The 14,493-nt window shown below is 34.8% G+C and overlaps 2 protein-coding genes across 3 annotated transcripts; one reads left to right on the forward strand and one right to left on the reverse strand.

Moving 5' to 3' along the window:
• Positions 5,278-9,441, forward strand: LOC109712603 (transaldolase). Its single transcript, XM_020236254.1, has 7 exons — positions 5,278-5,517; positions 5,640-5,811; positions 6,357-6,406; positions 7,041-7,341; positions 8,038-8,226; positions 8,425-8,607; positions 8,958-9,441. Exons 1-7 carry the CDS (start codon positions 5,336-5,338, stop codon positions 9,201-9,203), a joined length of 1,323 nt encoding a protein of 440 aa, XP_020091843.1. The 5' UTR covers positions 5,278-5,335; the 3' UTR covers positions 9,204-9,441.
• Positions 9,856-13,801, reverse strand: LOC109712617 (E3 ubiquitin-protein ligase At3g02290-like). 2 transcript variants are annotated; one of them, XM_020236278.1, is made up of 6 exons: positions 13,656-13,801; positions 12,561-12,661; positions 12,319-12,450; positions 10,611-11,049; positions 10,368-10,477; positions 9,856-10,185 (listed from the first exon to the last, which is right to left on the reverse strand). In XM_020236278.1, exons 3-6 carry the CDS (start codon positions 12,436-12,438, stop codon positions 10,159-10,161), a joined length of 696 nt encoding a protein of 231 aa, XP_020091867.1. In that variant the 5' UTR covers positions 12,439-12,450; positions 12,561-12,661; positions 13,656-13,801; the 3' UTR covers positions 9,856-10,158. The 2 variants fall into 2 exon arrangements, with proteins under 2 accessions (XP_020091867.1, XP_020091876.1); XM_020236287.1 differs by having other exon boundaries at positions 12,561-12,681; positions 13,656-13,787.

Consider the following 14,493-nt stretch of genomic DNA (forward strand, 5'->3'; position numbering starts at 1 on the left):
AACTATTCTCAATTATTCTGCATAAAAACAAGGGAAAACTTCAAAAATCCCCCCTGTGGTTTCGTGCATTCTCACTTTGCTACCCTGTGATTTAAAACGTATCAATTTGCCCCCCTGTGGTTTCGTTTTTATCTTTTTGTTATCAATTTTATTATTATTATTTTTTAAAATCAGTGACAAAGTTAAAATTAAAGGATACTAAAGTGACTATTCGATAAATATAGATGGTTATCTGAAATTTTTTGTATATAATTTAACGAAATATTAACGAAAAAGCTTCCGAAAAGATAAAAATGAAACCACAGGGGGGTAAATTGATACGTTTTAAACCACAGGGTAGCAAAGTGAGAATGCACGAAACCACACGGGGGGTTTTTGAAGTTTTTCCTAAAAACAAATTCTTACACACCACTTTGAGATTAGAAAAATACTGTACCTTTTAAATTCAAAGTATCACAAAAGTCTCCCAAAAAGCTCATAGTATTTTCACACAAAGACCCCTTTTAGATATTATATTGTAAATACTTTTAAATATATTTTTTTTGAGAAATTTTTGACATTTCAAATTAAAACTAGAAAGGAATGGCAATCTACGACTACAACAAGTGCTTGTTTGCAAACTCAGAAACGTGATGTCCTTGTTTGCAAATTTAGAAAAATTCCGGTAGCTCTTTGCGACTTGGGCCATATATCGTTTCCCGCGACATACTAGAGCGGGTCGTCAAAAATGCAGTTACCAGTAGCTGGGAAGTGGGGCCCAGCTTGGCCCCGAGATTGGCGGTAAAGTTGTTGCCTGCACCCGGGGCATCCGTACATTTCATACACCGCATCTTTTTTAATAATTCCAGTATTAAAATAAAAAAATAAAATTTTTTTAAAAAAATTTTATCTGATAGATTCGATTTTCACTATACGAGAAAACTATAAGTAAGTCATCAAAATCTAAAAAATAATTAGGCCGTTGTTTAATTTCCCCATGAAAAAAAATTTTCATGCTCTTTAATATTTGATTTGTTGGAAAAAAAATAGTTCTTCCAATGTACTTACTTGATTTGTTAAAAAATAATAGATGAAAACCAATTTTATACATTTTTAATTATATATATTATTTATATATAACAATTATAATACTGTAATATCTTATTATTATTATTATTATTATTATTATTACTTGTAAATTAAATATTATTCAAAATTATATATTTAATGATATACAATAAATAATTATATATTTATAATAAAATAATATATAATAATATATTTATATACAAATAGGATATTATATATTTATATATATATATATATAATGAAGAGGAGAGGTTCACCTTGGACCTCTTTCTCACGGGGTCGAGGCTAGTTCATCTCGTGGACCGCATAAAATACCACGGTGAGCTGCAAAATTTTGCAACTTTATTTTCGTTTTCTCGCCGCTCTCTTGCGAAAAATAAAAATAGCAATTTTTCTCAAAATAAACCTAACATTTTATAGAGTGGTGTACGGGATGTACTCGTACACCCGGCGCAGGCAACAATTTCTACTAGACAGATGGCTTTCCCAACCTATAATTCAACCTCCTCTCACCATCGACGTACACGTGTCGGTTCCAATCATTTAAACAGTTTAGTTCGTACTTTCCAGATGATGTGACAATTAATAAAAATATATTATAATAATTTAATTAGTTTTTTAAATAAAAATAGTTGAATAAACAGTTTAGAAACATATGTTTTTCAAATTTACATTTTCTGAAATTTTATTCAGAAAAAGAAAAAAAAAATACCAAGAAATATTGTTGCACATGGCACATTAGCAACAAATGGGCACAGTTATTCTTGGGCCTCCATTATTTCAAGCCCAGCCCAAATTGGAAATAGAGCTTTCGTTTTTGGTCTCTGCGCAAAATTATTATTATTATTATTATTATTATTGTTTTTTGAGAGATAGTTAGCACGCTATCTGCTTCATTTATTTCATTTAGAAATAAATTTAGCTGAAAATATGAATCAACTAGAATTTGAACTTAGATCTCGGGTACCAACCACCAAGCTCTTTGTCATTTGCTCTAGCTAGAGACGGTCGGTTTTGCGCAAAATTATTATATTACAATAGCTAGGTTGATATAATTCATTGTTGACCATGGGAAACTTTCCTTTTTTTTTTTTATTGATGCAAAGAGAAAGTTATTCATTGCACCCTTTAGATTGCTCGTACTCTAATTCTATACATGCATGGCGCATGACTCCCCAAACTAAAAAAGTGTACGTATGTCTACAAATTATACATAAAATTTAGGACTTTACGAGCAAATTAAGACATAAGACATAGTAAATATATGAACTCATGTATTAGTTAGTTCATAAAAATGGTTCCCAAATTATTAGTGTTCACAACTAAAATGCTACAAATATTGTGTTGGAAAAGGCCAATTGACTCTTCAAATGGGTCAAAGTTTCCAACAACTTGGGTGCATATATGCATGGTTTTTTTTTTTTTTTTTTTTTTTTTTTAGAGATAGGTAGCACGTTACCCGCTTCATTTATTTTATTTAGAAATAAACTTAGCTGGAAATGTGAATCAACTAGGATTCGAGCCTGGGTCTCAGGTACCAACCACCAAGCTCTTTGCCACTTACTCTAGAGACAGTTGGTATATGTATGGTCTCTTCATTTAACAAAAAGGTGGGGTTTTGAGTTGAAAATAGTAATATCCAAATCTATACATCTCAACTCCTCCATGAAATGAAGAGTCACTTTCCGTGGTAGCTGAATCTCAACTAGTAGATTATGACCTAACAACCTCTTCTTAAAATAGCTGTTAATTTGTTGAACAACATTTTATTTATTCATGGAGGAGTTGAGATGTATAGATTTGGATATTACTATTTTCAACTCAAAACCCCACCTTTTTGTTAAATGAAGAGACCATACATATACCAANAACAACATTTTATTTATTCATGTAAGTTCTAGCCAATAAAAAAAAAAATAATAATAATACTTATATTATTGCAAATTCTACTCTGTGTTTAGTGCATGCTATGGGAGAAACTTGATAAATAAAACTTCAGAGTTTTTTTCTATATATGGAAGTAATTAAAATACCGATTGTACTTAGGGGTTGTTTGATTGCATGTATTTTCAACTGCATTTGCAGTTGAAAATGCATGCATCTATTAATTTTTTGTTTGGTTTGGTATAGTTAGGTCCAACTGCTGCATTGCATCTGCACGAGAAGGCCCAACTGCAGCAGTTGAGCCGGAGTCGGCTTACCCATTAAAAAAATAATAATAATAAAGTGTGATTTTTTTTTATATGCTTCTTTTTTTAGTTTTTTTTTTAAAAATACACATATTCATGGAATCTGATAGGATTTAGCAATGTCTGTTAGAGCCAATAAATTTTTTTCATACACTTCTTATTTTTCAGTTTGCTAGTTTAATAATATCTTAATTTTTATTTTGATCAAATTTATAATATATTTACATTTAAATTTATTAAATTCATACATAAATATATTTATAATATATAAATTATATATAAATATACAAATTTTAATTAATAATTAAAACATGATTACGTTATGCTAGGTAATCTCACATTTCTATCTAACAATTGTTAGAATTTATAAATATAAATATCAACTGCAGACTACCAAACAGAATAAATGTAACTGCAGCAGTTGCAACTGTATAAAACAAAACAAACTAGGTGCAGTTATGACTACAGCATTTACAACTGCATGTACTTTCAACTACACTGTTTTTATAACTATATCGAATCAAGCGGCCCCTTAGTGTAAGTCGTAAAAAACTTGATGGTAAGTATTCGAGATTCTAAGTTCGAATTCTACTTGATTCAAATTTTTAGCTAAATTTATTTTTAAAAAAATAAAAAAAACGGATAGCATGCTATTTTTCTCTCTGAAAGAAAAGAAGTAATTAAAATTTGCTTATGAACTTTTGCTGCATGGACAATTTTTTTCAATATTCAAATAAACTTATGTAGTATATCATTTTAATTTTAAATCTCCTATTTAAATATTATTTAATTTAATAAATTTGTTCTTGCTTAGATGTGAACTGTTTTTCCAGTTATATAAATTATCAATTCTATCAAATTCTTTCTGTTAAATCTCCGTTAAATCTGAACCACAATTTACAATAACTGTTTTTTTTTTTTTTCCTCCATAGATAAAAACTTGTATGGATTATCACCATTATAGTAAATTATTCATTAATTTTTTTTTAAAAAATAAGTTATTAATTAGCTGACCAAAATGTATGGTCATTTAACATCAGCTGTACGTAGACAACTGGGCTTCCTCTTAGGTGAAATTATTACATGGACCAGGTGTAGATTTGAAAATAAAAAATTGAACTGTTAAATTTGATCTGCACAAATTAGGAGATGCAATATCACATAATTGAACCTCTAAAAGTTTTTCCTCATATAATAAAAACTAAATATTTCAACATTAGTAATTTTCTTCGCGACTATTGAATACTCAAATAATTTATTGCATTCGTCTGTTTAAAGTTTTTATTTCATAATCTTTTTAATTGAATTAAGAAGAATTCATATAAATATTGATATTCTTGTAGCAAGTCAGGCAGTGATATTTAAATGTTTTAAAATTGAGTGCAGTTGGAGAGACACTATCCACTAAAATTGCGGAGGAGAGGACGGATATTTTAATTATGAAAAAGTCTAGAATACAGCAGCCACACTATTTCTGTGGTGTCTTATAATCATCAAAATTGCTTATTTAGAATTCACCTATCCCATTATAATTTTTTTAAAAAATATTTTTATTGCACCCTTTTTGAAAGAAAAAATAAAAATAGCTGAATATAGATAATGTGAAGCAACTTCTACATAATGGACAATTCCTACCTAACTACACATGTGTAAAAGATTAATAAAAAAAAAAAGACTTTGGTCTATGGACCATGGTCCATGGATTAACTTGTTTTCTCAGGAGCCACCAAACCATTTTTGTTCCCATTTTACCCCTGCCTAATCTCCACCCCCACGCTGACGTCAGCATCTCATTTCACGACCACCTACCAGCTCCGTCTCCCGTGTAACGCTTACATGCCACCTTTATTTAACTGACATGTGGACCCCCGTGAAAGTGGGACCCACATGCCATCCTCATCTAAGTGACGTATATCCGTTACACCACAAGTTTTTGACCTTTCCATATCCCAACATTTACAAATTAAACTAAATTAATTTTTACTCTTATAAAACCTTAGATAAAAAAATATCCTAATCATCCGTAAATCTCCCTCTCCCTTCTCTCTCTCTCTCTCTCTCTCTCTCTCCCCTCTCCCATGGCTTCGATCTCCAAGCTCATAAACCCTAGCCTCGGCGTCGCCGCTCCTCCTCCCTCCTCTTCCTCCCTCCGATCCGATCCCAAGCTCTCCTTGCTCGCCCTCCGCCCTTCAATCCGAGGCCTCGCCTCCCCTCTCCGCCTCTCGATTCGAAGAGATCGCCTCAACGCGACCTCTTTGGCGTACGTTCCATTCCATCCTATTAGAAGCTCGTTTTCATCGATCATAATCTTATTTCGCGATTTTATTGGTGTTTGATGTGTGATTTTGTTGTCGATCTGATCGAACGAGGTGTGCGCTACAGGGTTAGGTGCTCTGGGAAAGAGGGGAATGGGGTGCCGGCGAAGAGGACGACGCTTCATGATCTCTACGAGCAACAAGGGCAATCGCCGTGGTACGATAATCTCTGCCGCCCTGTGACCGATCTGCTCCCGCTTATTGCTAGCGGCGTCCGCGGAGTCACCAGCAACCCTACGGTAAAATAATTTTCTTTTTTTTAACTTTTAGTTCAGTGGTGTTGGTATCCATTTCAAAGCACGAGATATTATTTTGGTGGAAGTTTATGTTAGATCCCTCAACTATGGCCTATTTGACCCCTCAATTTATTATTTTATTTCATTTTATTCCATTGACGCAACATTAACTTTTGATTTTGTTTTTTGATTTAAGTAGTTTCAGTCAATTAAATTGATTTTTTTTTTAAAAAAAAAAGTGACGGCTTTATTAGCTGTTGGCATTTAATTGGTAACAATATCTACAGTTTTATCTGCCAAAAAGTGATGAAAGGCGTTAATTTTGACAAAATCACTACTGAATTTAAGATATTCCCCATTTTAATTGACTGGAAATACTCAAATTGATATGAAAATCAAAAGTTGCGGTAGAGTAAGTAAAGCCAAACAAAAAAAAAGAAAAAAAGAAAAGAAAAGGTGGCCTGTAGTTGGGGGGTTCTTTTTTGTTTGTATTTTTGTTTTTACACCTATCTCTTCTGACAGTTTATTTCTGAATGATCGCATTGCAGATTTTTCAGAAAGCTATATCATCATCCAGTGCGTACGATGAACAATTCAAGTAATTCTCCTACTGATTCATGCCGCTTTCTGCAGTTCACCTTTTGTCTTGTATTCGGTGGTAGTTGTAATGTAGAACTCTGTACTGGTGAATAGACAATGCTCTCATTGCTATTTATTTTGTTGGTTTAGCTGAATGTTTCCGATAATTACAGATATCCAAGCTTTTCTAGATTATCCTTTGAAAGTTGAGGTTTAGGTTAATTTCTCTGATAGGAAACCCCCAAAAAAAAATCGTGAGAAAGTAACATAAGTTGAGAAATTTAGTTGTACCTTCCACTTGAGATACCCATCATGTCGGCGAGTCATTGACAAAATTGCTAACTTTTAGGGCAAGCATCCCTTCTCACTACTGGCACTACTAGAGACTCACATTCAAGTGCTGAAGGAGAAAAAAGATAAAAAAAAAAAAATCTAAACTGCTCTACTGCACTTTAACCACATAAAGTGTACTTTAATTCGTGTATTCAATTTCATCTTTTCTTTCGCTCAAAGAGTGCTGTATTCTTGTGAAAAAAGAGAAAAGAAACTGCCATTTCTGGCGGACACAAATGTAAATTATTTTGGTCTAGTTTTTCGGTTTACTATTACCTGATCTTTTGTTTCACTTCTCTGGACTTGTAAAATTATTCCAGGCAGCTTGTATCTGCCGGAAAGGACATTGAAACCATTTACTGGGAGCTTGTAATAAAGGATATCCAAGATGCGTGCAAACTTTTTGAGCCAATTTATGATCAAACGGATGGAGGCGATGGCTATGTATCTGTTGAAGTATCCCCGAGGCTTGCAAATGATACTAAAGGAACTGTTGAAGCGGCGAAATGGTTGCACAAAATGGTTAACAGGCCGAATGTCTACATAAAGATCCCAGCTACTGCTGAATGTATTCCCTCCATCAGAGAGGTTATCTCTAATGGCATTAGCGTCAATGTTACGGTAAGTTCTAATGCTAAGCATCTAATTGAGGTAAAAGTTTTAATGTGATTATATAATGTTTTACCAATGGGTGGCAATATATCCTGCTAACCACCAAGCTGATCCAGCCATACTGAAGTCAGTCTTTCTTTACTATGGGAGACATTTTTGTTTAGCTGGATGAAAGTTGAAACTCAATGTCATATGTCAATTTGGATTTGTAGAAGTAACCACTAGCTAATGACCCAGCTTTGATTGCATACACAAATTGTTGATACGTCCATTGCCCAAGAATGGCCAATTTTTCTGTTTCATTGTTGATTGCTTATGCATTCATAGTTAATATTCATGATTACATATATGGGCAGATTTATGGGGTGTATTGTTTCGACTGACATAACTAAAAGGGTGTGAAAACCTAAAATTCATTGAGAAAAACTAAATGATGAACGTCTATTTAATTGAAATGTAGTATTCAGACACATGAAAGATACATTACATTTTATAGATCAACTAATGTATAATTAAATTGAGTTTTTAGTACTCATTATATCTTGATATTGTGATTGTCAGATTTTCATCAGCTTTGATTTCTGTTATGATTGATCTTTGAGCACTTAGGACTTTTGCTGCTTCAGTCCTTTCTATTTCCTTGTAGATTGATCTGTCATTTAGGTAAAATCCATTCATCATATTACTCCTACCTCTGTTATGCAGCTTATCTTCTCACTCTCAAGATATGAAGCGGTCATCGATGCTTACCTAGAGGGGCTGGAGTCTTCTGGATTGAGTGACCTATCGAGAGTAACCAGTGTGGCTTCCTTCTTTGTTAGCCGTGTTGACACCCTCGTAGACAAAATGCTTGAAAAGATTGGTACACCTGAAGCCCTTGATCTTCGTGGGAAGGTAAGACTAATTAGAAAAGACACCAGAGATATTGAAAAATTCACCCTTGCAAAATTTTCTATTTATGTATATCATAACAAAATCTTAATTTTCTTACATATCCTTTGAAAACTTGCTTTCTTGCATATATTCACCATCTTTTTCTTGGATTAATAGAGTGGAAAAGATAGTTATGAGTTTTACCTGGTATGTTTTTAGGCTGCAGTTGCTCAAGCAGCCCTTGCTTATAAGCTCTATCAGAAGAAGTTTTCGGGTCCACGGTGGGAGGCTTTAGTTAAGAAAGGCGCGAAGAAGCAGAGACTGTTGTGGGCATCCACTAGCGTTAAGAATCCCGCATACCCGGACACTCTGTATGTTGACCCTCTCATTGGACCTGATACGGTGAGTTTCAAACTAATAGTTCTATGTTTGATTCCTTGCTTCATAAATCAAGGAATATGGTGTTATAAATTGAACCCTTTTTTTCTTGTGTGCTGAGATGGTATTCTCAAATGAACCTTTTATTTTGGTTAAATGGTGACCATATGTTGTATTTCCCCAACCATGGACTTATGGAAGGGGACCCAATTGGCGGTGTACTAAAATTTGGAGACTAAACAGTTGAAATTGAAACTACGAGGGTGAAATCAAAACCAAGATCAAACTTTAGGAACTAAATTTGTTAAAAAAAAAAACACCCCAAAATATTTCGTTTGCTTCTCATTGGTGTTATTATCCTTGTTTCTTTTCAGGTCTCAACCATGCCCGACCAGGCCCTGCAGGCATTCATTGACCATGGCACCGTCTCACGTACCATTGATTCAAACATATCCGAGGCCGAGGGCATATACAGTGCTCTTGAGAAGTTGGGTATCGATTGGAACCAGGTCGGGGTCCAGCTCGAAGCAGAAGGCGTCGACTCGTTCAAGAAGAGTTTCGACAGCTTGCTTGTTAGCCTGAAACAGAAGAGCGAGTCCCTCAAGCCGGCTAATCTGTAGGTTAAAAATTTTTTAAAAAATTTGAAAAAAAAAGAGTAAAGAGTGGTTTAATACGGGCCATCTGTAATAAAGCCGGATTGAGTGTCCTGTCTGTTATTTAGCTTTGAACTTGCTCCTATGTTTAATTTGTGGTTGAGTTTGCTCCTTTGTGTATACTCTTTAGACCATTCTCTGTTGTGAGGTAATATATGCTTTCTAAGTAGTAGGAATTTTCGCGCGTTAGTTGTATGGAATTTTATCTATGTTCTCAATCCATGCTATTTTTATGCTTTTGCCTTGCCCGAATGCAGCCAATGGGGTTGGGTAATTTTTATGGGGCGGTCATTCATCGCTTCGTTGGAAATGTAGAACCTGTGTCTTTTTTTTTTTCTTTCCTTGGGTTGTAGTTTTCTACATTTGTATGTGGAAGAGCTTGTCTAGCTCAGCTGGAGCATCTGCAGGATTATTGTTTGAATAAAGCGATTCAAATAAATACAAAAAAACATTTTGATTATTTCATCCCTCCCCCTGTAAAGTATGTGCTGAAGCTCTGAAGAATCCAAATCTAAACCCAAGCTTAGACTAAAATTTTGAATTACTTTGTCCAGAAATCTATCATTCGTTAAATCCCGTCTTACAAGAACAATCTTCTTAAAAGGGAAAGAAAACAAAAAAAGAAAAACAAACAATGCTTTTGAATAATGCTTTCGAATATTATTATTATAGAGACTCCTCCATAGGATGTCCTCTAAAGATACAGAATTTGAAGAAGAAGAAGAAGAAGAAGAAGAGTAACATCTCAAACACACTCTTTGCTGCTAACGAGCTAAGAATTTTATCCGCATCAATCGTTCCTCGAGATGGTGGCTCCCCCCTTCTTGAAGTTGTAGAACTTTTTATTTACAGATGATACTCTCTCCAGCAATACATGCTGCAGGTATTTTCTACAGTAAGTGCAGATCATATAGATGTTTACTTATGGGCTCTCGCAGAACTCCATCTCCTGAAAATTTTCATCATCATCCAAACAAACAAAAAAAAAGATGAATCAATAATTAAAGCTTAGATAGCAACCATAATAATTTCCCTTCTTTTTTAAAAAAATGTTTAAGGAAAGGAACACACTAAAATGTGGTGGGAATGATAAACATGGAATTTAAGAGAAAAAAAGTAATCCCAAGATACCTTTCCACAGATCGGACAATTGTCGCTCCTTTCCATCCATTCGTATATACAGCTTAGATGAAAATGGTGGGAGCATTTTGCCACGATCTTCGGATTTTCGGGAGTATATTCTGCATGAAATATCATAAGGATTTCTTGCAAAAATGAATAGAGTACACGGTACACCATATAGACAAGAGTCGAAACATTGAAATAGAATATCACTACCAATTAATAGCTTAACAAAAGAAGGGGAAAATTTACCTTCAAGGCACGTGGGGCAGACATCTTCATCTTCTGAATTTGTTACCACATAACTTGCAATACCGTATGCTTTTGATGACAGGCCCGTATCAGATTCAGAATGGCCTGCTTTAGTCTCTTCCTCGGTTTCTGTGCTGTTCCGTTTCTTGGCAGAACCCAAGTGTTCCAAACCAGAGTTACTCCCGTTTCTTCTCGGAGCCTGTGATTCCTCTTGAATGTAACTCAAAGATTTCTCGCGCCTCAAGACCAATCCTTCGCGTTGTGAACGGGTATATCTAGGTTCGGTATCATAAGGAGGGGGCCGGGGAACAAGGTGGTAGGTTTCGGATACAGAACTATCGGCTGTATTGGCTCCCAGGGCAGTTGATGTTAATGAGGTGACTGTTTGAGTTGGGGAAGTAGCTGTTCTTCCGTCCAGTCTTTGAAAAGTCGCATTATACTGTGATGAATCAAAATAAAATCAGGAAGGACAAATTGCTCTCAAATGTATTGATTTGAGTAGAAGGAAATAACATTTCACAGCCTCTACTCTTGCCTAGGGGATGAACTGAACCGAAAAAATTTGGTTTGGTTTGGTTTTCTCAGTCGATTTGGGATAGGAAACTCAACTCAACCATTCGTATCAGTCGATTTGGGATAGGAAACTCATCTCAGGCATTTAGATCAAATAGGTATATGACATATATATAAGTACGAGTAATCTTCTCCATAATTCCTTGGTGTCAAGGTAATAGTGGTTAAGCACTGCAACTGATCATCATCCAATGGATCATATGTGACAAACTACTAATAATTAGGTTAACTTCGTTAATTTAGTTGTCAATTCACAAAATCAAATTCATTTCAGTAATTTGGTTTGGACTTAATACTGCATCCCTCTACATGTGTTGATCTAATAACTTCATATAAGAAATATTGAAAGGGATAAAAAAGGAATGATGCAAATAGTATCTACAAAAAGAGAAGTTGTTGAACTACTTGTATAAGAAGACTTTCTTAAAGAAGTTTGGAAACATCAGGAAAGTAACAAACATTTCTCAGTTTGACTCTTCCAAATCAGGACAGTAACAAATATTTCTCAGTTAAACTCTCATAGAAAGTTGATGCTATAGACACTTTTTCTAAAGTAGTTCTGTTGGGAGCAGACAATCAGCTCATGGGAAAGGAATCAGATTTTCTAGAGCTTTCACTGTGATGCTAAAATATCGTAAATAATTTTGATTTTTCAATTTAGAGGAAGTGACAAGAAAATGCAGTTAAAGAAAATAATATGGAAATCATAAACTAATCCAACTGATGCAAAGAAAGCATTAATATGGCTATTGTTCTGCATCCTGACATATCTTTTATACATAAATGAGTGGTTAAATCTACGACGACTACATACTTTGATGACTAAAAGACACCGACTCGTCCTTGGCCCAGAACAATCTGATCAAATTTTTCCATATCATTTAAAATATTTCTGGGACAATATGCGATGTATAGCCAAGTCCTAAATTTGGCACATTATATTAAAACCAGTCTACACGCTTGGATCTGATGATGCATCATTCAGAAGGTGGTTCCAGTCCAGGAATCCTTCGATGCCTGTCTATCGGATAGTAAGGTTTTCAGTTGATGTCTAACTTAATGGGACAATAAATCGATGGCAACAAAATGTTACAATGCGACCAAAAGGAGATGAAACATTTGTTCTTTACTTTACCCCACTGAAGAGTTGGTGAAAGAAGTATCTCAAGCATATGCAGTGCCTATAAATGGGATTGTTTGGATGGGCATATTCTTCGAAGTCTTCAGGACATGGGCAGCAACAAAATCCACCCATGTTTAGCTATTCCTGGAAATTCAAACATAGAAAAGGCAGGCCTTCAACAAATTAAATAAACAAACAAATTTCAAAAGAAAAATAAAAAACAAAAAGCAATTCGGTCAACTTTAAATTACCACCTTGAAGTTTTCTAAATCTGCAGCAGAACTTCTAACTACAGCAAAAGATGTGCAGAAGTCCAAATGAAGGATTTCAGACTTCGAATGCGTGGCTTTGTCTCCTTCAGCAAAAAATTGGCAACTGATCAAAAAATTGCAGCAAACAAACAATGCCTTCGACTATGTTCATTTTCTAATTGAACTCATCTGATCTAACAGAAGTTAAATCTCTCTCCCTCAAACATGCAAGGAAACAATCAGAGATGCAAAAATAATAAATTCAAAGATAGGCATTGTGCTTTCACTAAGCTTTTGAGATTGCAAGCACTATATTCCTGTAAGTTACCCTAAACACACCTACTTCGATGCTTTAAAGAGCTCCAAGAGTCCGAAATCACTATAGAGCTCCCATCGGCTGATGCTATGAAATGGTGGTAAGAATTGCAGATCTCTTGGATTCTCAGGCCTTTCAAAGCATCAAAGTTGGGTGTGTTTGGGCAACGCATTTCCAAACTAGGACTCAGTCCTTTGGTGCATAGGCTAGTAGCATATTTAGACATACATCATAATTATAGCATGCTCTCTAGCATAAGAGATACAGAGAATTAACTAAGAAGAATAAAAACATAGGCCACAAAAAAAAAAAAAAACGCGAATTGCTACAAAGATTAAGCAATCTATGCTGAAGCTGCTTCATAAACTCACAAAAATCTCACTCCCATACCCAATGCATCAAGCAATGCATACGCCACTCACCACTCACCTAATCACCATCATCCCTGTAAAATTACAATTCAACACAAATCAACTCACGTCAACTCCCCATCACCACATGCCCTAAACAACCTCCGAATCCTTGGATCCAAAACCCAAAACCCAAAATTCTCATTAGAAGGGGGACAAAAAAGCACATCTTTCCCCAATTACATCACCCTCGCTACTTCAATCAGTCAATTCCCCACCATGAAATGGCTAAAGCTGCGACCTTTCCACTGTTTCCCCACCAATGGATCCTCAAAACAACAGCTTCGTGAGTAAAACAAGCCCGGATACCTAATTCTACTACGATCGGATCACAAAGATAGCAAATTACGCACATAAAGGAGCTTCTTTTACCTCTCCAATCGATTAAGGTTTTAGTTCCCGATCATCTCGGGGGTGGTCGAAGGGGAAAGCGCCGAGAAGAGAGGAGAGAGAGAGAGAGAGAGAGAGAAGGGGTTTGGTGATAATGGACTTCGGTGGAATGTCGCTGTGGGGGGGCGGTAAAAGAGTACCGAGTGCGAGAGGCCGCATAGAGATTTACATACGGGATGGGAGCATAATAATTTGTATGCGCCGTTTAGACCCCCCCTTTGTAGTGTACGTGTAACGCAGCAACGATGTAAGGAGGGAAAATGGACGGATAGGATGCGATCAATCAGTACGGAATGTGTGATCGTACCGAAGGTGGTTGTAGGTATTATTAGTAAGGTTTAATTGAGATTTTTAAATCTTTTTCTTTTATACTTTCTTTTTTTGTAAAAGTTTCTTTTTTTTTCCTTTTTAAGCTTTTATTTAATGCCCATCCAAAGTATTGTTTTTTTAGACTATTAGTTATGTTGTAAACTTAGGGGGTGATTGATAATAAAAGTGATTTTTTTGTTACTTAATTAAAAATGTTCCTAGTAAAGTTGTTGCTACTAAAAAGCGCACACACAAAAAAAAAAAAAAACCTATATATAGTGTGAATCTCATCATGTGACATCCTTTTTTTTTGGTTTTATTTTTTTTAGAGGATTTATTAAGGATTTTAACTCTGTAACATATGATACTGTCAAATTTAAATTTAAGCCTATTCAACAAATACCAAAAGAAATTAATACAACTTATGTAGCAGGTATGATTATGTCAACTATCCTAGCAAATGAAGACAAAAAATAATAATAATAAATTTCAATCTAAATATTAAAATGCT

Source organism: Ananas comosus, linkage group 1 (genome assembly GCF_001540865.1).
Source record: "Ananas comosus cultivar F153 linkage group 1, ASM154086v1, whole genome shotgun sequence".
NCBI classification, from domain to species: domain Eukaryota; kingdom Viridiplantae; phylum Streptophyta; class Magnoliopsida; order Poales; family Bromeliaceae; genus Ananas; species Ananas comosus.

What these genes read in the sequence shown, in the direction of transcription:
- LOC109712617 (XM_020236278.1), bottom strand. Translation starts at nt 12,438, where the DNA reads ATGGGTGGATTTTGTTGCTGCCCATGTCCTGAAGACTTCGAAGAATAT. An exon ending in CTGCCCCACGTGCCTTGAAG is followed by an intron (nt 10,478 to 10,610) that starts GTAAATTTTCCC and finishes TATTTCATGCAG; the next exon opens with AATATACTCCCGAAAATCCG. An exon ending in ATTGTCCGATCTGTGGAAAG is followed by an intron (nt 10,186 to 10,367) that starts GTATCTTGGGAT and finishes GAAAATTTTCAG; the next exon opens with GAGATGGAGTTCTGCGAGAG.
- LOC109712603 (XM_020236254.1), top strand. Translation starts at nt 5,336, where the DNA reads ATGGCTTCGATCTCCAAGCTCATAAACCCTAGCCTCGGCGTCGCCGCT. An exon ending in GAGTCACCAGCAACCCTACG is followed by an intron (nt 5,812 to 6,356) that starts GTAAAATAATTT and finishes ATCGCATTGCAG; the next exon opens with ATTTTTCAGAAAGCTATATC. An exon ending in CCCTTGATCTTCGTGGGAAG is followed by an intron (nt 8,227 to 8,424) that starts GTAAGACTAATT and finishes GTATGTTTTTAG; the next exon opens with GCTGCAGTTGCTCAAGCAGC.